This window comes from Taudactylus pleione, unplaced genomic scaffold (assembly GCF_031769625.1).
Source record: "Taudactylus pleione unplaced genomic scaffold, aTauple2 ptg000400l, whole genome shotgun sequence".
Classification (NCBI taxonomy): domain Eukaryota; kingdom Metazoa; phylum Chordata; class Amphibia; order Anura; family Myobatrachidae; genus Taudactylus; species Taudactylus pleione.
The window spans coordinates 1751071-1775405 of NW_028284802.1; the positions used below are offsets into that span (position 1 = coordinate 1751071).

Sequence of the window (24335 nt, forward strand, 5' to 3'; positions counted from 1 at the left end):
GTCTGAAAAGACCTAAGGACGCTCCAGGCCGCACTGTTGATGAGATTCTGGCTGCAGAGTGCATTTCCGGGCACCCTGCTAGCCAGATAAAGGGACTGTGGGGCAGCTGCGGTGCCACTCCACAGGACATGGAGCTCTGTGTGGTGGCACAGCTTGCACACTCCTTGTTACCGCCCTGTGGTAGTGCACCACGTTGCTGCAAGGCAGGAGGTGACAGGGAGAGGCAGACGCTGACAGGGAGAGGCAGAGGCTGACAGGGAGAGGCAGAGGCTGACAGGAGAAGGCAGTGAGTGACAGGGAGAGGCAGAGGCTGACAGGGAGAGGCAGAGGCTGACAGGAGAAGGCAGTGAGTGACAGGGAGAGGCAGAGGCTGACAGGAGAAGGCAGTGAGTGACAGGGAGAGGCAGACGCTGACAGGGAGAGGCAGAGGCTGACAGGGAGAGGAAGAGGCTGACAGAGAGAGGCAGAGGCTGACAGGGAGAGGCAGAGGGTGATGGGGAAGCAGTGAGTGACAGTGGGAGGCAGAGGGTGACAGGGAGAGGCAGAGGCTGACAGAGAGAGGCAGAGGCTGACAGGGAGAGGCAGAGGGTGATGGGGAAGCAGTGAGTGACAGTGGGAGGCAGAGGGTGACAGGGGGAGGCTGTGAATAACATTGTGAGGCAGAAGGTGAGAATCAGTGAGTGACGGCGGGAGGCAGATAGTGATGGGGAGAGGCAAAGAGTGGCAGAGGGAGGCAGAGGGTGACGGGGAGACAGAGGGTGATGGGGAGGAAGAGGGTGACGGGGAGACAGAGGGTGACGGGGAGGCAGAGGGTGACGGGGAGACAGAGGGTGACGGGGAGGCAGAGGGTGATGGGGAGACAGAGGGTGATGGGGAAGGCAGAGGGTGTCAGGGGAAGGCAGAGGGTGACGGGGAGACAGAGGGTGATGGGGAGGCAGAGAGTGACGGGGAGACAGAGGGTGATGGGGAGGAAGAGGGTGACAATGGGAGACAGAGGGTGATGGGGAGGCAGTGGGTGACAATGGGAGACAGAGGGTGATGGGGAGGCAGAGGGTGACGGGGAGACAGAGGGTGATGGGGAAGGCAGAGGGTGACGGGGAGACAGAGGGTGACGGGGAGACAGAGGGTGTCAGGGGAAGGCAGAGGGTGACGGGGAGACAGAGGGTGTCAGGGGAAGGCAGAGGGTGACAGGGGAAGGCAGAGGGTGATGGGGAGACAGAGGGTCATGGGGAAGGCAGAGGGTGACGGGGAGACAGAGGGTGATGGGGAAGGCAGAGGGTGACGGGGAGACAGAGGGTGTCAGGGGAAGGCAGAGGGTGACGGGGAGACAGAGGGCGATGGGGAGGCAGAGGGTGACGGGGAGACAGAGGGTGTCAGGGGAAGGCAGAGGGTGACGGGGAGACAGAGGGTGATGGGGAGGCAGAGGGTGACGGGGAGACAGAGGGTGATGGGGAGGAAGAGGGTGACGGGGAGACAGACGGTGATGGGGAGGCAGAGTGTGACGGGGAGACAGAGGGTGATGGGGAAGGCAGAGGGTGACAGGGGAAGGCAGAGGGTGACGGGGAGGCAGTGAGTGACAATGGGAGACAGAGGGTGACGGGGAGACAGAGGGTGATGGGGAAGGCAGAGGGTGTCAGGGGAAGGCAGAGGGTGACGGGGAGGCAGTGAGTGACAATGGGAGACAGAGGATGACAGGGAGCGACAGACACTGACAGGGAAATGCAGAGGGTGATGGGGAAGGCAGAGGGTGTCAGGGGAAGGCAGAGGGTGACGGGGAGGCAGTGAGTGACAATGGGAGACAGAGGGTGATGGGGAGGCAGAGGGTGACGGGGAGACAGAGGGTGATGGGGAAGGCAGAGGGTGAATGGGAGACAGAGGGTGTCAGGGGAAGGCAGAGGGTGACGGGGAGACAGAGGGTGACGGGGAGGCAGAGGGTGATGGGGAGACAGAGGGTGTCAGGGGAAGGCAGAGGGTGACGGGAAGACAGAGGGTGATGGGGAGGCAGAGGGTGACGGGGAGACAGAGGGTGATGGGGAGGAAGAGGGTGACGGGGAGACAGACGGTGATGGGGAAGGCAGAGGGTGACAGGGGAAGGCAGAGGGTGACGGGGAGGCAGTGAGTGACAATGGGAGACAGAGGATGACAGGGAGCGACAGACGCTGACAGGGAAATGCAGAGGGTGATGGGGAAGGCAGAGGGTGACAGGGGGAGGCTGTGAGTGACAATGGGAGGCAGAGGGTGACGGGGAGGCAGAGGGTGACAGGGGAAGGCAGAGGGTGACGGGGAGGCAGAGGGTGACAGGGGGAGGCAGTGAGTGACAATGGGAGGCAGAGGGTGACGGGGAGGCAGAGGGTGACGGGGAGGCAGAGGGTGACAGGGGAAGGCAGAGGGTGACAGGGGGAGGCAGTGAGTGACAATGGGAGGCAGAGGGTGACGGGGAGGCAGAGGGTGATGGGGAGCCAGTGGGTGACAGGGCTTAAAAGGAAAGTATGGGTATAGGGTGATGGGGAGTCAGAGGGTGACAGTGGTGAGCAGTGAGTGACAATGGGAGGCAGAGTGTGACAGGGAGAGACAATGGGTGACAGAGGGAGGCAGAGGGTAACAGGAGGAGGCACTGAGTGACAGGGAGAGGCAGTGAGTGTTAATGGGAGGCAGTGGGTGACAGGGCTTAAAAGGAAGATATGGGTATAGGGGGTGCAGCTGTGGGCACTTTAGAGGTGAGTGAATCTATACACACAGATGATACTACAAGAAGGTACAGTAGATACCTATGAGCAGCCTCTAAGAAAACCAAATAGTCTCTTGGTTAATACTTACACAAAAAACACATAAATAAATAGTGGCGCTATAAGTCTACACAATCCTGTCGATATTTAAATAAAACCTGAAATATAAAGAACAGACCTAGGACTTCATTCAGAGTCTCTTGCTAAGGCGCGATTGCTCGCTCTGAGCGATTTTCGCCCATCTGCGCATGAGTATAATCCACAGTTCGCGTTCGCAAGCCATTCATTGCGATCTGATTTTGGTTGCTCGTAAGCCACTATCAGGTCGCTGCTTTGAGTGACAGATAGCGCCGTCTGTGGGTGGTAACAGGGGCAGGTGCATGTGAACGGGGGAGTGGATGTGCGAACGCAGGCGTCTAGCCGCTAAAATCCTGCATAATTAGCAAAGTAGTGTCATTGTACACGTCACCTGCATGTTTTTCAGCCAGCACTGATCGCACTGCTTGCGGCGGGGAAAGGCAACCCCAAAAGACTGCGAGCAGCTCCGATGGCTCTCGATGGTCCCGATTAATCCTTCATTTCCCGGAGATGATGGGTTTTGTAAGAGGCAAGGTGGCCCTTTAGACACTTGCGAGCGTACTTTGCCGTAGCTCGCTAAAACATAGTGGGCGTCCTAACGCGACGCAGTGCAAGTACTTCATTTAAATATCCGGCACCTTTTTGCAAGCGAGCGAGCGCAACTTGCGAGCGGGTCTGAATGAGCTCCCTAGTCCAAAGCTAAAAACTAACTAAAAAGAGCCGTGTAGATGTTTATCATTAAACATTAGTGTTTTTAGTTAGTTATTCACATAAAATGTTAAAAATACACATGGATCATAAACCACAATATAGAAACAATGTAGGTACAGCTGGATTACTTCACAACATTTATCAGTGTTCTGCAACTGTAGGATCCATGCAAATGCTACAACCCTGATAGAATGTAATAATCCCTATTCAGGTAGAATCAATGTTACAGTAGCTACTACTGTAGCTTAAAATAAAATGACCAGAGATCACACAGTCAGTATAATTTTTGCCTCATTCAGTCCAATAGTTATATCCAGATGACTGAAATGGATGAAATACAATCACTATGGAGATGATGGTGGCCGAAGGTATTTTTAGTGATAATAGTATTGCAAACTGTAGCTCCGTGAATAAGACAACATGGGCTCAGCAGTGATGGAAATGTCAGTAACGGTGTGTGGCAGGTTATAACACTTAGTAAATAGGAGTGTGATGTGGCAGAGTCTCTCTCAGCACCGGATGACACAGTGCAATATGGTAATGTCCCGCTCCGGGAAAGAGTGCCGGCGGGTGGTATTAGTATTTCAACTCACCCGCAGCTTGACGTGTATGTGTAACACAAAGGATGTCACCGGAGGTGCACTGATGTCCCGTTCTTATAGGTAGAGTGTGATGTCTGGTAATGTGGTTGCCCCAGAGAAACACCGACCGCTGCTGGCCCAATTGGTCTCAATACCCCCACATCACGCTGGTGTCAGGGAGGGAGTCCTCGGGGTGTGCGCTGTATATGGATCCCGCTCAGGGGGAATGCGCTGTCAGTCAAACAATTGTGTTTGCTGATTGATCAGCAGAGGTGGCAGACTTTAGCAAGTGCTGTAGCAGGGGTGCAAGATCCTCTGCCTAGACAGAGTTTGACAGGGAGGGTGACAGAGGGTGACAGGGGGGGAGGAATAAGGTGCAGGGGGAAGTAGAGGGTAACAGACAAAGGGTGACAGGGAAAGGCACAGGGTGACAGTGTGAGGCAGAGAGAAGCAGTGAATGACAGAGAGAGGGAGAGGGGGTAGACAGTGGGTTATATGAGAAGCAGAGGAGAAGGCAGTGGAGCACAGGAGGAGGCAGGGGGTGATAGATGTGGCAGAGAATGAAAGAGGTGGGCAATGTGACAGGGAAGGCAGGGGGTGACAAGGGAAGAGGTGCACAGGTGCAGTGGGTGACGGGAAGGCAGTTGGTGACAGTTGGTGGAAGATGTTTAAAGCAGATGGAAGGAGGTAGTTGGTGGCAGCGGGAGGCAGAGGGTGACAGAGGAATGCAGTGGGTGACAGGGGGAAGCAGAGGGTGATTGTGGGAGGCAGTGGGTGACAGAAGACTGAAGTGGGTGACAGTGGGAGGCAGTTGGATGACAGATGGAGGTAGAGGGTGACAGAAAGAGGCAGAGGGTGACAGAGGAATGCAGTTGGTGGAAGGAGGAAGCAGAGGGTGACAGAAAGAGGCAGAGGGTGACAGAGTAATGCAGTGGGTGACAGGGGGAGGCAGAGGGTGACAGTGGGAGGCAGTTGGTGGCAGGAGGAAGCAGAGGGTGACAGAAAGAGGCAGAGGGTGACAGTGGAATGCAGTTGGTGGCAGGAGGAAGCAGAGGGTGACAGAAAGAGGCAGAGGGTGACAGTGGGAGGCAGTTGGTGGCAGGAGGAAGCAGAGGGTGACAGAAAGAGGCAGAGGGTGACAGAGGAATGCAGTTGGTGGCAGGAGGAAGCAGATGGTGACAGAGTAATGCAGTGGGTGACAGGGGAAGGCAGAAGGTGACAGGGGGAAAGGCACACACTCTGGCCCTTACCATGGTGATGCATGTGTCCTCTGTACCCAATAATGCGGCCCCACCAGTCATGGAAACACCAGGTGCTTCCCACATCTCTCCCGGTGTCCTGCAGCCTCTTCCCACCAGCGGCACAGCATGGAAGCCCACATAGCAGTCTGCTGTAGTGCTATTCTCCTCTCCTTTCATCCTTCCTGCTTCCTTGATCATGCCCCAGGGTCCAACATCACAGGGCTGTATTGGCAGCTCCCCACTGGTCAGCTGAACCATGCGGAAAAGGTTGGACAACTTGGGAAAGAGGGAACAAGTTGCTGGTCTGGGAAGTGGCGTCAGTGGGCCCCTGCTGCACTGCTGGTAGTTCCTATTCTGGCATGCATGGTCAGCAGACCACACATGTCCGAGCAGCCCAGGGGCAATTGCAGGATGTGTAGGGAGGTCGCTAGTTCTATATATAAACATGCATCCAAACACCTACACACAGCCAAAATGGTGCAAGTCTCACAGAAGTGTGACATAGACCTGCGAATCGTGGCATTGGGCCAAGATCACAGGAAAACCAGTGTGAAATAGGAATGGCCATTGGTGTGGTTTCCATCCATGGTTACCAACAATGGCAAAATAGCAAGTAGCTATTGATAGCTACCAAATATGCAATGGATGACCATCGATGGTTTCACCAACCTAGGGGTCATACATGTTTTTTACTGACTGGCCAATGGGCCAATCAGAACCTGGGGGCGGGGCTTCACAGGTGCTGCAGGCAGAGCTATGCTCTTTGTCTCGGCACCTTGTAAAAAAAACAAAACAAAACATTCAGTTCTGCTTAGACATTGATGGAGGGAAACCACCTAGTTCTCTACCATCGATGGCAAAAGCATTCAACATCATCCATAAACCATTGATGATTATGAATCATCGATGGTCGATGGCCATCCCTAGAGTGAAAACAAAAATTGGTCCGTCAGTGGGGGTTTATGGATACTACTGTGTAAGCCAGTATGGCTATTGCCGAGGCTCCTGGAAAACTTTCTTTTCTAGAGAGGACGTTGGCTAGCAGGGCCAAGCTCTAGAAGGATTTGCATTATGGAGATTGGTAAATCTCATAAATAGCAGCCTCCATAGGAACCTATTAGTATTGAAAATGGGGGATAGCAGGAAATATCTAGAGGGTATTCTTTAAATACCCTAAAACAAGTTTTTTCGGGGGATGTCCTGCCTAATCTGAATGGATATATTGGCTCCTAAGAGGGTGAGTACTAAATGTCAAGCTTCATCAATAATTTACAATACCTGTTGTCAACAGCAATAAATATCCTTCGGTTGAGCAGCTTCTAGCAGAGGCTAAAATGTGCCAAAGATTGTGAGGAGTAAAAGCTATTATTATCTATGGTTTCCACTAGAGGGAGCTATGATTATGATATTTTGAATTGCATTAGTTGTAAATATCTAATTTGACCACAAGAGGGCGATGGTTCTTAGTCACTTTAGAGCATGCAAAGAGATACATCCTTTTGCTAGTTCAAAGAAGGTTTTAAACTATAATAAAACACAATCATTACTTTGTTTGATGACCAAATGGGAATATAATTTCTGTTATTAATCGCTTTTAAAGTGAGGACAGTCTGTGTACTATACAAAATGTTATGAGTGTCAGTAGGATGAATTTGTTTATATAGTTAATACACAATAACATAAATAATTAATAGTGTCAGTTTCTTTATGATGCAGCAATGGGGAATTCATAAATAATATATACACACCTGAATAATATCATTCCAGTTTGTCATTCCTTTTACTTTTTTCTGAAATGTGCAACATAATTTTTTTAAATGTTACTTCCATACATAATCCCCCCTATTAGCCTCGTCTCTTTGTGGTGGGGAAGGGTTGGCCTTGAAACATCTACAAGTAATGATTAATCCGTAGCCTTGTTGCCTTATCTGTTTAGTAAACTTTGTGCAGGTTCTGTAGTTTGCTAGTCACTGACTAACAGACAATAATAAGCATCCATGTGCTGCCATTTTATGTCACAGTCAAACACCAGCATTTGATAGATATGGTGCAAAGAAGGATTACACAATGCCACATTTGTGATGCTCATTCCCTGTTGTTTCATTACTTTCTCTTGTTTTTCCCTAGGGTGACATTCAGCAACTACTTATAGCAAACAATGCACAGGCAGCTTACGACTACTGTGAACACTACAGTCCGGACTGCGACTCTGCTCTGCTCAACACACCCCAGGCGCAGGACCCTAACACCAGGCAAGATGTAAGTATGGATTGTCTCTGGCCAGTTGTGGGTACCTTCCATAACCAAGAGGAAAGAAATGATATGCCCCAAGACCTCTGTCTGTTGATGGATACCTCGGGAACTTCTAAATGCTGGACACGCAGAGCTGTCAACATTAGCAGAAAAGCTTAAGGCTGTTGTCACTTTCAGAAAACTTTTAGTTCCGTAAATCAACTTTTGCAACTTTAGCACAATTAGTTATGCTTGAATTGGACCCATTAATTCTCTGCATTAGATATGACTGTTCTTATAGATCAGTTCTGTGACATATCCAAGAGGGGGGGGGGGAGAGAGTAAATCACAAACTAATACATTAAAGCCACTTGAAGGTGGTATACCCCGGTAAATCTTATATAAGTATCAACTATAGAAAAATGGTGTAAATAGCAAAAGAAACTCATCTATACCTAAAAATAAATTCAACAAATGACTGTAAAACCTAAAATATAATGCCTTTCTTTAATCTCTTCTTCACAAATACAAAGAGCATAGGAATAGCTTGGTAAATTATTTTGGTGAAGTACCATTAATTATTTCCTGAAATGCTCAATGAAAGGGCTCATTCACCCAATTGCTTTTCCTCCCCAGATTCACATTCATACACCACATTTTGCTCTGTTTTCACATACACTGTTGGGAAAAGAATGCACAGAATTCTGTAGGGCTCAAACAATCCCTATGGTGGTACCGTTGATGCCTGTCCAGGATCTGTGTGTGAACAAGCCCTCCTGGAATGGGAAAACCTAGTGATCCTGTATAATCCCTGCATACTCCAGCCCATATTAATCAGTAAATGTATTACAAATAACAGTTTTACTACCTGCTTCTTCCTACCATTACCCTCCAATTTACAGATCCAATCTTCTCTTTTCTTCTCATTATGGCTCATGATAAATGTACTGTGTTATTAGATTTAGTAGAATGTCATCCCTGCTTGCTGAGGTTGGTGGTGTAACTGAGCAGGAGCCCTAGTCTTCTACAGTAAATCTAAACTTCAGGAAGTTGCTAACATCATTGGAAAGCTCCATAAAAATGTTATTGACTGAAATATTAGATATGACTGATGTGAATAAGCAAAATATTCTCTGTAAAGCACTGCAGAATGTGTGCACTATTTAAGTAACTGTAAATAAGTAAATAATGACTTGGAAGCAGAAGAATAGTCAATAAATAGAGGCACGAGAAGACTAGGGATCCTTGTGATGTTCCACCGCTCCAATACTCAGGGATCTATGTACTAAGCCTTGGAGAGCGATAAAGTGGACGGAGATAAAGTGCCAACCAATTAGCTCCTAACTGTCATTTTTCAAACACAACCTATAAAGTGGCAGTTAGGAGCTGATGGGTTGGTACTTTATCTCCATCCACTTTATCTATCTCCAAGGCTTAGTACATAGACCCCTCAATCTCTTAACAATTCAAAGCTGCATCTGTCTCCTCTGCTCCCTCTGCTTAATATTATTTCCCCCTCCTGCCACAATGTAGTATGCAGAGGAAGAGGTGGAGTATTACGAGTATCCATACTATTATGACAATAAGGAGGAAGGGACGCCTGCCCCGCCTACTGCAAGTGACCCTGAAGGGGGTGCAGTTGAGCAGGTAACCAGTGGATGTGTCAGTTTGTCCATCCTGGTGTCATGTGTCGCTACATCTCATTCCATCTGGCATGTTTATCTGACAACTGGAGGCTGCCCAGCCAGGAATGTGGGTCAGGATTACAAAAGTGTTCCATGTTAAAAGGCAAAATTATTATTTAATAAAGAGTTTTAAGAGCAAAGCAGGTTCCCATCACCTGTCACCAACTATTCCAGTCAGGAACAGATACCAGTTTGTCTATGTAATGTTTATGTGTTTGTGGGTTTGCTTTTCTGTAGACATCATGTTGTGTTTTTTGCATGTTATGTGTTTGTGTCTTGTATTACCTAAATATTCTATATGTTGTTTTCATTTATATCAAGCGTCACATCTCATTTCAATGTGTTCTGCCATTATTCATTTAATTTTCTCATTTTCCCATTTATTAATATGCACATTTCCCAGTGTCCACATGCATGTTTTTATTTGATGTTATTCAGATTTTCTGGTTAGTTTTATTCATTTATTCATATTAATATTTTCTGATTTAACAATTATTTTCCTCATAATTATACACATTTCAGGTTTGCAAAATGTATCATGCATCCCATCTTTTATTAATATTCAAACTTAATGTCACATATTTTATTATTATTTATATCCCTGTCATTTATTAATATTCACATTATGTGTTACCACAATTATTAATATTCATACCCCCTAATTTATTAATATTTATATTTCATATTATATATTTTATTATTATCTATATTCCTCTAATTTACTAATACTCAAATTTAATTTTCCTCTATATATTAATATACATATTTATATTACTCCCTCATTTATCAGATTTCACATTTCATGATTATCATCCTATTTTCTCATTTATGTATTTATATGTCCTGTCATTTGCATGTATTTATCTGTTTGTTATCACATTTCCTTTTTCTTTATTTACTAATTATCATTATAATTATTATTATTATTAATAATAATAATAATAATAATAATAATAACATTACTAGTTTGCTTATATTAAATTATTATTTCCCTTTTTTCATATTTTTTTCCCTAGTTACACATAAATCTCATTTATTATTTTTGTTATTTCTGAATCCACATACATCTCCTAATTTATTAATATTATAATTTTCTGTATTCACATAAATGTCCTCAATTACTAATATTATCATTTCCTATTTACCCCGATATCTTATATATTCATATTCCAGTTTTCACCTAATTCTCGTAATTTATTAATAACCCAATTTTCTTTATCCACATTAAATCTCCTCAATAATTGATATTCATATTTCTTGTTTTCATATAAATCTACTATTTTGTTTTCTGTACATGTATTCTCATAAATCTCATTTATTAATATTTACCTTTCCTGGTGTCCTCATGCATTTTTTTATTTGATATTATTATTCACATTGTGTTTTACTGCATTTATTAATATTCATACTACCCTATTTTATTAATATTCACATTTAATGTTACACTATCATTTAATATTCATATTACTCCCTCAATTTTTCAAATTCACATTTCATATTTATTCACATTTATTAATATATCCTCTTTGCTCATATTCAAATATTATTTCTGTATCCACATAAATTTCCTAATTTATTAATATTCCCATTTCAAATATTCATTTAAATCTCTTAAATTATTAATATGCTAATTTTCTTTTATTAATGTTCATATTTCCTGTTTCAGATAAATCATCTTATTTTATTAATGTCTCCATTACATGTATTAAAAAATCTCCTCATTCTGTTTTCTCAGAAATCTCTTTATTTATTACTATTCAAATTTCATGTATTCATATTTATTAATATTCACATGCCATATTTTTTTCATATTTACTCATAAAATAATTTTATCCTGTTTCCTGTATCCACAAATTTTCCTAATTTATTAATATTCATATTTAATGTAGTCACTTACATCTCTTAATATATTAATATTCCTATTTATATTATGCACAAAAATCCACCATTCATTAATATTTACAATTCCTGTTTTCACATAAATTTCCTCATTATCTTTCCACATAAAACTCTGTATTTGTTAATATTTCCATTTCCTGTTTCCATGTAAATGATATTTATTGCTATTCACATTTCTTATAGCTACATAAATCTCATTTATTCATATTCACATTTCATCTATCCTCACAAATCTCCTAATTTATTAATATTCAGATTTCCTGTTTCCACATTCATCTCTTTAGTCACATTCACATTTCCTGTTTCCACAAACCATTCATCATATATTAATATTCACATGTCCTGTATCCACATTCATCTCTTTATTCATATTCAAATTTCCTGTTCCCAGAAAAATCTCCTGTATCAATATTCACATTTCCTATTTTCAATAAATCTCATTTATAAATATTCCCAATTCCTGTTTCCACATAACATTCATCATATATTAATATTCCCATTAACTGTATCCACATGCATGTCTTTATTTATTAATATTCACATTTCCTGTCTTCCCAAAAAAATCATCAAATATTAATATTCCAATTTCCTGTATCCACATGCATGTCTTTATTTATTAATATTCACATTTCCTGTTTTCACAAAAAATCATCATATATTAATATTCACATGTCCTGTATCCACATACATCACTTTATTAATATTCACATTAACTGTTTTCTACTTGTATCTCCTCATTTATTTAAAAATTTTCTTCCAAATTTATTTCTAAATGTATCAATATTCACAAGTATTTGTTCCACAGTTACCTCTTAATTTGTCTATTCATATCAATATAGAATTACTTTTATTTGATACCCATCTTTGAATGTTTCTCAGCCATCTGTTTTGTTTTCACAACCATGATGCATTTCATTGTATGTAACTTCTTGTTTTGTATATATCTTTTCTGTGTGTGTATTGTGGGAAATATGGACGAGCCATATCTTCTGCAAAACCTCAATGTCACACAATGTGACAAAGTTCTAAGTAAATTGAGGCTAAAAAATTCTTCTAGTTTTGTTGTGTCATTTACATTTTAGGTTTGTATCTGCCAAGTTCAATTTACCTTATATTTTTGAAGGCAACATTTATTTTTCTATAATATCAGTATTATTTCCTACTCCACTCATCTAGTGTCAGGAGAGATTCTTGTAGCAAATGTTTGGATGGGACAGAGAGTACTCCTCTTACATTTCCTTGCTGGGCGACACCTAGTTCTTGCATCCTTGGAACGTCGTCTGTTCATCATATGTTTTATTCATGACTGTTTCTCTCTCTCTCTTTCTCTCCAATAAATTTTTTGTCTGTGTGCTACATGTCCTTCATTGTCACTACCTGCCCTGAAAACCCCCATGTCCTCCTTACTATATTACCTGCCATGGCCACTGGCAGAAAAACAAAGCCAAAAAACACAAGCCACCAGCCAAGTCGAAGCCAAAAGTGCCTCCTCCAGCCAAGAGTACAGGCAAGCCGAAAAACAGTGTTGTGGGCAAGGCCCCCGCCAAGCGAAACACCCCTGTGAAAAATTCTGTGGGCAAAGCCCAACCCAAGAAAAAATTGACTGGCGCCAAGAGGAGGAACGTTGGGAATGGTTACCAGCAGGTAGAGCAAAAAACAAAGTATGCAGATCCCAGGGGCATGATCTGACATACATGACACCCTCTCACCCCCTCAACGCTCCCATGATCCCGTTACTTTTTGTTTGAAGGGATATGGGTGGTCTACTTGGAGTGTTATTGATATTTGCTTGTCTTTGTTTGCAACATGTCTTTCTAGTAGTATCCTACTCCGTGCTTGCTGCCCCAAGCTTGGGGCTCATTCATTGTTGTCCATGCAAAAGAAGATGTCTCTGATCATAAGCAGAACTCACTGTTGCACCAGGCTGCCAATTCGGAATGGGGTACACATAAGCAAAAATTAGATAATAATCTTAGATATTTGTATTTGGAAAGTAAAGCCTAATGGTCTGGTTCTTGTCATTTACTCTCATTGTGTCTTAGACTGGCACCGATTCTTGTGATGTTCTGTTTCTCCAGAGGCTTCTCTTTTTGCTGTTTGTGTAACTGTTGTGTTACATCGAGTACATGAATGAATGCACCAGCTGCTTTCCACCCATTCATGGATGGGCAATCATCACATGAAGATATTCACCATGGCATTCATTATCGGATGCACTCTGTCTTGCTAAGTGGGCTGATAATGACCTGTCTGAGTGAATTTGTGATGGGAAAGACGCTTTGTTCTCCTCAAAGAAGAGGAATAAGTTGATAACAAACTAATGCTTGCAATTTTCTCTTCTTCCCTTCTCCGTCTTCACCTTCTCTCTAAATCTGAACATTTCCATTATTATCTTTCATTTTTTTTACCCTGACCTTTCTTTGCTACGTCTTCCTGAAATTCTCCTTTCTCAATGTCCTTTATTACTTCATGCTTTGCCCTTCCTGTGCAAACTTCAACTTCCTCATCCACTGTGGTTTCCAAGGACCCTTCCCTTACTTCTGAGCCTATCATGACCCCTGAGCCCACTCTATTAGAGCAGAGCCCCGATTACACTGCAGCACCACAAGAGGAGGATGTTTATGAGCTTTGGGAGGAGGAACCCACCAAGGCAGTACCAGAAATTCCACAGGTAACCACTGGCTCCCCCACAAAGCCATGAGGAACCACATTCTTTCACAATTATAACTGGTCAAGAAAGCTACATCAGAATATTAGGTCTTGTCCTTTACCTTAGCCCTTCTGCTGCTTTCTGCCCCTGCCCCACCATTCATTCAATTTTTATAAGCCCAGTCTCCATTTAGATTTTTGTAGATATTAGACCACCACAAGTGGCACTTGGCTAACATCTATGGGATTACAACTTCTGTGCCATGGTCTCCTAGTTAGTGGTGGATGACAAGGTCCTGACATTGTCAGAAACTAAAATTTAAAATTACACTTACTCCTGTCCTTCTCAAGACTTGGTCCACTTACATTTCTAGATCTTTGTTCAATGCCTTTTGGTTCTATATATTTTCCTCCTATCACTCTTTCCTTTATTTTATTCTTACCTTATTTGCCCTTCCGGAAGGAAAAGGAACAAGATCCTTCTACAGCTGTGAAAGATAGTGATGCTTTCATAGAGGAGTATGTGACTGGTGAGGAGGAAAATCCAACTGTCGGACTGGACTATGAGTATGTTTACAAGGATTATCATGAGGGTTCCGAGAGCTCACACCTGGGTCCAGTCCTCTCTGCAGAGACTCCTGAGAGTGGAGGTGTAAGTCTCACTTCATAGGGTCACTTTACATTGAGAACACCTGATTCTAAGAACTTTGTGTGAGACTTTTTTTTATTTCCAAAATTCTGGCCTCCTTCTCTGGTCCTTGTGTCCTTGTTATCTCCTGCGTGTTCATGTCAGTTCCTTTGTCTTCTTCGTCATCGTTATCCATTTGTCCAGTCACTTTGTTGCTACTCCTGCTTGTCCCTTTTCACCCACCCTACTTGACATTTCATGTTTTGTCTGCAACCTTTCTAAGTCGGTGACCATGTTTATCACACTATATGTGTCCGCTTGATCTCCTTCTCTTTGTATGTTGGAGTTTCCTCTGTGCTGGACTCCTGCCCTTATGTTGCCTTTCTCCTTTTCTCATCTGCTTTTATTTTCTCATCATATCTACGTTGTTGTTCAGACACAATTTATGACGTCACTTCGACATCATGTTCTGCTATGGGGCACCAGAAGCGGAATGATCCAGTTGGCGTCTTTGGTGACCAAGGATGTATATTTGCTCTGCCACCTTGGTCATTAGGACTCATCAAGGATTGATTCTGACTCTCGCTATTGGCATCATAGAATTCCCAACATGTTGTGGAACGGAATTTATGATACCACTACAGTGTGTTTCAGTACCTGAAGCACTGCAACTTCGCTGATGAAGTATTACATGGACAACTTTCACCCCTGTACCCGATATTATCGGGGTCACTGTGGAAAGTTATACAATATGTAATGTCTTCACATATATGCTTGTTTATCTGCATAGCATGATCCGTGTACATGCTTATTTTACAGTGGTGCCGTTACAGAAATCGAATTTGGGCAATAGCTATTACGATAAGGTTTGCTGTTAGTTATTGTCTACATGACCTGACATAGAGTAAAGTGTTGATCTTTTCCATAAAGAATATTAAAGGGAAGTAGAAGTGAAGAATACAGCAGGTGTTTAGATGCAATTTTTAGATGTGTGTTGGGTATATGAGTCACAGGTAATGATTATATAAAGGTTGACTATATTATTATATAAGAGTGGTCATTTAAAGGGCACAAACTATCAGGCGAGACCCATAAAGTCTGAGTGATACTAAATAATTGCGTCTTTGTGGTTATATGTGTGCTACCCTCAGGCTATCAGCGGACCCCGGGGCCTGAAAGGAGACAAAGGAGATCCAGCTGCTTTGGAGGCGGTATGTAGAGTCTATTATAATATAATATCTCACAGTAGGTAAAATGTAATAGAGCACAAGTGTGAATCTCTTGTTGGCATCCCCTGTGCAGGATGTAGTAACGTCAGGTCAAGAATGAGCTAAACGGAACAGTTTTAACATATTCCAACCAAAAAAAGTCAGATTACATCATTAGCTCAAGGATTATTTGAGGAGTCTACATCTAAGTGCGTTGATTAGTGTGCACCGTGCCACTGGCCAGCTGCATCTTGGGTAAACCACTAAAATATTGCCTAATACCGGCATTAAAAACTGTGGCTTTTCCACTGACTTGAAGCTCATTGAACACCGCCAACTTTGCCCACTCTGCAGCCCGCATAGCGCAATTTAATATGCTGTGCGCTCAAATGCAGTGTCACGTCTGTCCCGCAACAGCTTTTGGGGCTGGATCATAGAACAACTATAATCCACTTATCATTTGCATCCATATTGGCTCCCCTACTTTCAGATTATTACAGTTCACTGGATTTTTGTCAGACATAGTTGTTTATTTTTCTCGCCCTGGTATACAAGACAGAACCAATAAGTCGCCATCTTGGGCAACACAAATGCATAAGTCTGTCTAATGTTATAAATATGAAGTACAATGTGGTGGTAAATCAAGAGGAAATATTTGTATTATAGCATGTTTATGTTTAGGAGCACTTTTTGCGATTGCCTAATTCTAGGTTAAAATGGCCCCGCCCATTAGTGTCACATGACGCAGCATGAAAGTGTCCTATAAGGAGACACCCATACAGTATGTCAATTAAGGCGACCTATAGATTAGAATATTCTACAGTATATTATCATCTGTAGAGAAAATCTGAGCTCACTGATTATATGTGGGATAATGCACTTCTTACTGTAAATTATATTATATTAGAAGTCACTGAGCAGATCTTGACCATATAAAATGTGAAACTGTAAGAACAGTGCTGAGGTGCCGCAAATCTGAGGTGACTTCTAATATCCTGAATGATTTATGGTAGGTGCTAATGTTCTGTATAACATGCAAGTTTCCTAATGACCACTGAAATGATGACATCAGATGTCACTGATTATATGCGATGACATCAGAACTCCCTGATTATAAGCAATTCCTTCAGAACCCACCGATCATAAACAATGATATCATAATACCCTGATTATAAGCGATGAATTCAGTATGATAACATAACACACCTATGACTTGAATATGGTAATTCAGGCCATTGATATTGGAAGGATACTATTAAGTAATACAATTATGTTACAGATATATGAATTAATTTCAGACTGCATATACATTGAACTTTTTAGGGGGGTTGAAGATAGAAGGTTGATTTGCTCATTACATTTTTCCATTGTTGCTATGAATGTTACAGTAATTTAGTGGACTAATGATAATTTGTCGCCTTTACCATTTTGTTTTTGCCAGGGTATGGTGGTTGAAGGTCCACCAGGGAAAGAAGGACCCGCGGTAAGTATAATGCTCCCATATCTCCTCTAACAAATGTGCCTATTTGGCAGCCTAGTGCATTTATAGGTGTTAACACACACATCTGGTTTTGGGAACTGACCCCAGATAATCAGACTATATGGACGAAAGCGGGAAATAGTAAAAATTTTAATGTTCAACTTACTCCAACCTTAGGACCAGGTCTAATAATAATAATTATAATACTAATGCTAAAAGTACAAAATATAAAAGACAATGTTAAGGATTAGAAATACTTAGGCTCCTGTATAACTTGTTTACTGTATTAGGATTTTTTGCTCACAATCCATCAATCCATAATACAACGTACAATTGCTGTCAGAACCTTCTAGTATATAAACACGTTCCCCCACTTGGCATTGAAGCTCGGTGAATCTATATTTAAGCGCCAAAAAATCTATAGCCAAAGGACATTCTTTAAATGTAATTTTTCTTGTTCAACCTTAATATAGTTGTAAATTGTTTCATGTTTGCATTCACTTTAATAATAATAATTGAGCTTACATTTTAAAGAATCTTAAACGTCACATGTCTGAAGGGGGTGGGGGACTTAACTCTCTGCGATGTGCCGCCCCGTAATGTTCAGCTACGCCCATGGCGGTATAATACCAACATTGTTAATTTTCCTGTGTACCACTATGGGGTGCAAAGGAAACTTCCTGGTGGCCACGAAGCTTACCGACCATTCTGGTGACACTTTGCCAGTGGCAATTCTGGCATTATGAACAATTCTGGCATCATAGACAATGCTGTGGTTAAGACCATGCCTTCATTGAGATTCCCTTTGGATTGATCTGTTCCTGATACCAGTTCATAAATGTTTCCCAATTTATTGATTGGCCATGTACGAAATTTTTGTTTTCGGTAATAATTATGGATTGTCTGTCATAAAGCTCATCCTAAAAAAAAAAAAAAATAACTATGGGTCCTGATGTGCCGACATTCAGACAGACTCTTATTCACAATTTTAAGAGGAAAACTGTGGACACGTAACAAATAGTTTCTGTCTGTAGGTGTCCTATAGAGACCTCTGATAATTACTGTCAGTCTTCACTAAGATTAAGAAAAAATCTCTAAAGCATGGAAAGATAACATTTTTTAATATTTTCTTAATTTAAAGGACAAAGTCATTTGGTCTAGGATAACATCCTCTTTGAATTGGGCTTTTTATTTTTTCTGCACCGTCTTTTGCATGTCTCTCTTTTTTTTATACCATTTATATTAGCTTTATGATGTTAAATTGTTTTGAGGAGTTGTTAATAGAGTGATGATAAAAGTAATGGTTTTTGGAAGGGAGGACAGTGAAATTTAGCCCTCTCCTTCCTGTAAAACAAGAAAAGCCCTCACATTAATGTACCTTGTGAAATAATCTGGTGCCTCAAAATTAAATCTGGTATTTGCATGTAGATGCATTCATTTGCCTTGACCACGCTCAGATAAGGAGACATCCTTTCTCAAAAGCTCATGCTTCAGAGGGGGCAAAATCCTATAGATGCCAAAATTATGTCCCAAATTTCTGATGTGAGCTTTCTTGCAAGAATGGGAGCAATTGGACAAAAGTATGTAAATGATGTAACAAATTGGCATTTGAGGTCCAATTTTGCATTCCCATAAATTATATTTAGTATCTTTCATGCATCATTTAAAAACTTTACAGAATGTGTAACAGTGGATGCATTGTTACACTATAATTGACCTGGAAACTTACTTTTCCTGGCATAATATATATGTGTAATGGATAAGTAACATCTGCATCAATTAAACAAGTTAGCAACAAATCCTTTGTCTTTATAGATGAGTGTAGAAACTCGCCACCTCCCACCCCTTATAAACACAAATATTTTTGAATGCAGAGACAAATGCTGTATGTTGTGTCTAAAGGAAGTTACAATAGTCCAGACGGGAAATAACAAGGCAATGTAAAAAAAAAAGTACTACATTAAGTTGACTTAGAAGTTAACAGAAATTTGGAGAGATTTGGAGGAAGAAATGTATTTATGACACATCCTATCATATCTTTCTCAGGGTCTGACCGGTCCTCCTGGAACACAAGGACATCCAGGTGGTGTTGGAGATCCTGGAGAGAGGGTAAATAAATCTTCCTTTATTGGGTTTTGAATTATTTGTTGCATTTTTTTTTATCTCTTAATTACAGCACATTAATTGTTTTCTAATAAATTCCAACTTTTATATTTTAGGGGCCTCCAGGCAGGCCAGGTCTTGCTGGAGCTAATGGATTGCCGGGACAGCCAGGTAGCTCTGTCATGCTTCCCGTAAGTCTTTAACTTTCATGTTGGGAACTAGAATACACTGTCCTACTATACGTTGTTATGAAACATGACTATCAAGTTATGAGTTTATATAAATTCTCAACAGTTTTGCCTTGCTTGCAGTTTCTTATAAAACTTTGTCCTCGCGCATCTGGCATTTATCGCTCATAAAAGAGCATAAAAGAAAACTTTCACATAAGTCTAATAGATCTAGAAGATTACAAATGATTATGATAAACTGTTTCTTGTCTACAGAGATTTAGTTTTTTTACCAAACTGCATCCACAGCTCTAATTTTGTTTCTTCACTGCCCTCTGTAGTTCCGATTTGGAAACAGTGGTGGGGATAAGGGCCCTGTGGTTTCTGCACAGGAAGCTCAGGCAGCGGCCATATTACAACAGGCCAGGGTAAGTCTCAAACATCTCAGGATTGGTTTTGACCCTCCTTTTTCCAAGGTCACGCTTTGTCATCTCTGCTCATCTAACTTGTTCTCTGCAGTTGGCTCTACGTGGGGCTTCTGGACCAATGGGCTACACTGGACGATCTGGACCCTTGGTGAGTTGCCATATAGTGGCAAGTATATGTTAAAATATACAAAGTCAACATCAAGTACTAATATTTCCAAACTATGAAGACAACTCTATGTGTGTCCAGTAGAATGTACAGTAAAAATACTGAGCATTCCACAGTGCCCAGCTTGTAATGTGCTGATACAAAGATTTGGAATGAGCAGAGCCAGAATAAAATCAATCTTAAACATTTGCATCTCAACGTCCCTCTTACTAAATAGGCTCTAACTCTAGCAGAGGATTGTAAAGAATGGTCGAAATGTAGACTCCAGACCAAAAAGCACATAATCTAGCACAATAAATTTTAATTACAAATTTTAAAGTAAACACTATTAAATGGAAGGTCATTATCAGAACAATTGAATTAGCATAATAGTTAAATGTGCAAATTTATAGAATAATAGAAAAGTAATATATGATGATCTAAATTGACACTCTTATTATTTAATTATTACAATCATATATTATTATTGAAATATTAGTATCAAAATAATAATAATAATAATTATAATAATTATTATTATTATTTTATTTTTGAAATATAATACATTAATTAATAGTTCCATGATAGCTCACCTTATAATACTGGTATTATTATTATTTTATTTGATATAACACTCTTAATTATAACATTTTTAATTATATTTAAATACTGTATTTATTGCATATATTATTATTATTAATATTATACATTAATTAAGAGTGTTCATATTATAACATTGGTATTATAATTTTTGTTTATGTATTTTTTTACTTATTTAGAATTAATATAATTATAGCATCAATTAATAGTGGTATTCCAGGCTGTTTTCAGCAGTGAGATCCCTCCCCTAGTAGAGAGCATTTGTCAATTACTTACAATTAGCAAGGAGCTCTATCTCCATAATGATCTGCCATTGCTGAAAAATCATATGAAATTATACTCTATCTGGCTTCTGAGTGGATGACTGTGCCACTTGCCCAATCAGAAGGTTGCAGTTATGGTTAGCCCTGAGTCAGATCTCTCATAGTGCTCAGCTGACCAGCAGGGGACCTCACTTATTGTAACTAATAAAATGGTCAGTTCCTAGAAATAAGATGTCACAGCACTACTAGTGTGAGTAAAAAAAAAAAAAAAAAAAGGGGGGGGAGTGGTTTATTATAAAATAAAGCTGGAAGGTGGAGTCCCCCAATATTTCCAGTTATAGAGTAAGGCAAGATTAAAACAGAGGGTTAAGAGTCTGCAATATGTATTATATGTTAAGTTATCCCATGTACAGTGTAATCACATATATGTGCAGAATCCTCGTTTTAGATCCATCACATTGGATTCTATCTCAGCTGATCCTGGAGGAGCTGTATATGAAACACTTTTCTGCATTGTGTTTCTGTATTGTGTGCTTGTGACAAGGGTATTATTTCTCATTTCAGGGACCACCTGGAAGCCCTGGAGTAAAGGGAGAAGCAGGAGATGTTGGTCCTCAGGTAATTATAGACATGCACACGCAAGCATGCACACACACATTAATAAACATAAACATATCTCACACACAAAGTACATGTATGTTGGGTCTTCTGTAAGGGTCTCAGGCCCTCATTCAGAGTCGATCGCAAGAAGCAATCGCTCACTCTGAATGAGGGCGGGCACTTCTTGTTTTGAAGTGATGCCTCCAGGTCGCAAGCTAAGCTGTGGGTTACCACCCACAGCTTAGCTTGCGATCAGGGTGATGGTCGCGATGGTCATCACCATCGCGACCATCAGGGCTTACGACCAGACCCTAAGGTTGGGTCTGGGCACTCGTAAGCCCCAGGGAACTTCCTGCTCTGTTCGAGCAGGAAGTTCCCCACTGACATCATCAATGATGGCAGTGGGGCCGCCCCCAAACGGCAAGCGTTCCGACTGGAACGCCTCCGTTTGGCCGGGCACGCCCCCGGCCCGCCCATCAAACGGGGCGAGCTGTCACTCAACATGGACAGCTCGCCCCGTCTGCTACGAGACCCCTAGCAACGGAGCGCCCGTCGCTAGCCGGGTCTCGCGCATGCACACGACGAAGCCGGCTCCGTCGTGCGCATGCTCTGTGGGGACCATCGACCTGGTTGCGAGCGCATCGGCATTTGCGACCGGGTCTGAATGAGACCCTCAGTTCTATAATGATAGTCACTGTTGGCAGAACATCCAATAGGATGAAGTTCTTGACACAGATGATGACAAAATGAGACTTGAAGAACTAGAATAGACCATTGGTCCATTGTTTTGTAACTTTGATCGAAAAAAAATAAAATTTACAAAGTCAGATTCACTTCCTATTGTCCATTTAAACTGAGTTATCTGACCTACAAACAGGTATTTTCTTGGGTACAAAGAGAATGTCAGACATTAAATATGTTTCTCAGCCTCACCACAACACACCTAACAAGTTGGATCTATAAAATGACTTTTTTATTTTAAAACAAAGTTTATTGGTTTTTCAAGAGAGACAGATAAATTGTAACAAAAGATAATATTATATGGGAGGTGGATCGGGATGGGAGAGGGGTAGTGGAAAAATAAGGGCGGGGATATGCACAACAATAATCACATAGACCAGTATTAATGATATGAGAGAAAAAAAAAACATCAAAGCAAACTACACTGTATTAGTGGTAATTGTGGGGGCGGAGTAATTTAATTTTGTGTCATATACAGTAGTGTTTCACAGCATATTATGTGTTGCTGTTATATTGCCACAGGCAGCAGCTCTTTAATATTTTTTGGACAGTCAACATCTTAATATGCTATTTGGATAAATAAGTGAATAGCTCGATGTTGTAACACTCCAACTCAAGTTCTGTCCAGCACCATGAAACTTCTAACGCCGTACTGCTGAGTTTAGGTTTGTCAATGTTTCTAATGTCTTGATTTACTACAGAATGTAGTTATAAATCGTGGTTATACCTGAGCAGCACAGTTGACGTAATGGATAGCATTACTGCCTCAAAGCACTGAGGTCTTTTGTTCGATTCCCACCAAGGAACTATTTACCATAGTATACACGAGTAAAGGAACTACCATGCAGAATAAAGATGGATGAACTATATGTCCTCCTATCACATAGAAACATAAATCACATGCTCATTGTACATATTGTCAGTGTAACATATTTTTCTAACCGCTATAGGGCACAAGAGGACCACAAGGGTTGTTTGGGCCTCCAGGAAAAGCAGGGAGAAGAGTAAGTATGAGCCTACTGTTTTCCCAAATATATTTCTTCCCTCACCATTTATATCTTCATGTATGGTGCAGGCAATCCAGTCATATACCTGAGGCTGTATATCATGGCTCAAGCTGGAAAACTTCTATTTGTTTTCCATATGTCACTATTTCCCTCTACACGCTCTCGTCCATCCTCTGACACCTTCTCTCTGTCTCAGGGTCGCCCAGGCGCCGATGGAGCTCGTGGTCTGCCTGGTGAATTTGGTAACAAGGTAAATCTTTAGCTTGCTACCCTGCTGACACCATCCCTGGACGGTCAAACCCCCAAGTCTTAATGAACTGTTTTTCCTTATCAGGGCGACCGAGGCTTTGATGGACTTCCTGGATTACCGGGAGAGAAAGGTCACCGGGTGAGTAAAGAGAAGTTAATATATCTAACTAATTATTCCTAATGTTAATGTTCATATTGCATGTGCCACCTGTTAGGTAGAGCTATATTCACATGCTGGGGTGCAAGAGGAATAGTAACTGCTATCTCCCTGCCAGCGCGGTTTGTGAGATGATGTTGTCTCTCACCTTTGTGGTGGATGATTGTCATTCATAATCCTGACGATTAGATTTTAGTAATCTATTAGCAACATCTTAAAACACAGCTAGCTCAATACTACTATCGTTTATATTAAAATAAAATTTGAACGAAGGAGTACACCCGCTACTCTTAAATGGAGTTAGGTTCTCTTAAAAGAGGAGAAAGCGTTCCGTTCCCCTAATTGGCCATAGTGCTGACAATTACTGTTAGATGCAGTGATCGGGGGATACAAGGGGTTGTAATGAGGGGTGTTTAATCCCCCCTAACTCCAAGTGAAGTGTAAGTGTAAATTACCTTTTTAGTCTTGCAATGACTCTGAGCCATCTTCAGACAGCGGTTAAAGTCATAGTTCTCAACATTTAACCATTGACTCACAGAATGCTGAGATGTATCAGAATGTTCAGGTAGCAACAAGAGGCTGCTTCTGTTGCACATGGCAACTGATGGAAGATAGAGAAGCCTCCCCGTGTAGAAAAGTAGATGTTTCCAAAGCAAAGAATCAAATCCCATCATTTATTTATTGCAATTTATAAAATAAAAAGCCATTTGGGGGAGATGTACCAAGCAATAAGAAGAGTGGAAAAGTTGTCCATAGA

The 24335-nt window shown here is 41.6% G+C and overlaps 1 protein-coding gene across 5 annotated transcripts in view; it reads left to right on the forward strand.

Moving 5' to 3' along the window:
- Window positions 1–24335, forward strand: part of COL11A2 (collagen type XI alpha 2 chain) — a 162414-nt gene that overhangs the window by 66238 nt on the left and 71841 nt on the right. The window contains exons 5-19 of one of the 5 annotated variants that reach the window (XM_088446637.1): window positions 7465–7596; window positions 9103–9216; window positions 12588–12797; window positions 13678–13824; window positions 14266–14454; window positions 15582–15641; window positions 17080–17121; window positions 19165–19227; window positions 19338–19412; window positions 19730–19816; window positions 19908–19964; window positions 21389–21442; window positions 23116–23169; window positions 23369–23422; window positions 23507–23560. In XM_088446637.1, coding sequence (XP_088302763.1) covers window positions 7465–7596; window positions 9103–9216; window positions 12588–12797; window positions 13678–13824; window positions 14266–14454; window positions 15582–15641; window positions 17080–17121; window positions 19165–19227; window positions 19338–19412; window positions 19730–19816; window positions 19908–19964; window positions 21389–21442; window positions 23116–23169; window positions 23369–23422; window positions 23507–23560 — 1392 coding nt within the window. The remainder of the gene's footprint in view (window positions 1–7464; window positions 7597–9102; window positions 9217–12587; window positions 12798–13677; window positions 13825–14265; window positions 14455–15581; window positions 15642–17079; window positions 17122–19164; window positions 19228–19337; window positions 19413–19729; window positions 19817–19907; window positions 19965–21388; window positions 21443–23115; window positions 23170–23368; window positions 23423–23506; window positions 23561–24335) is intronic. The other 4 variants (XM_088446639.1, XM_088446638.1, XM_088446640.1 and 1 more) reach the window with 4 other exon arrangements.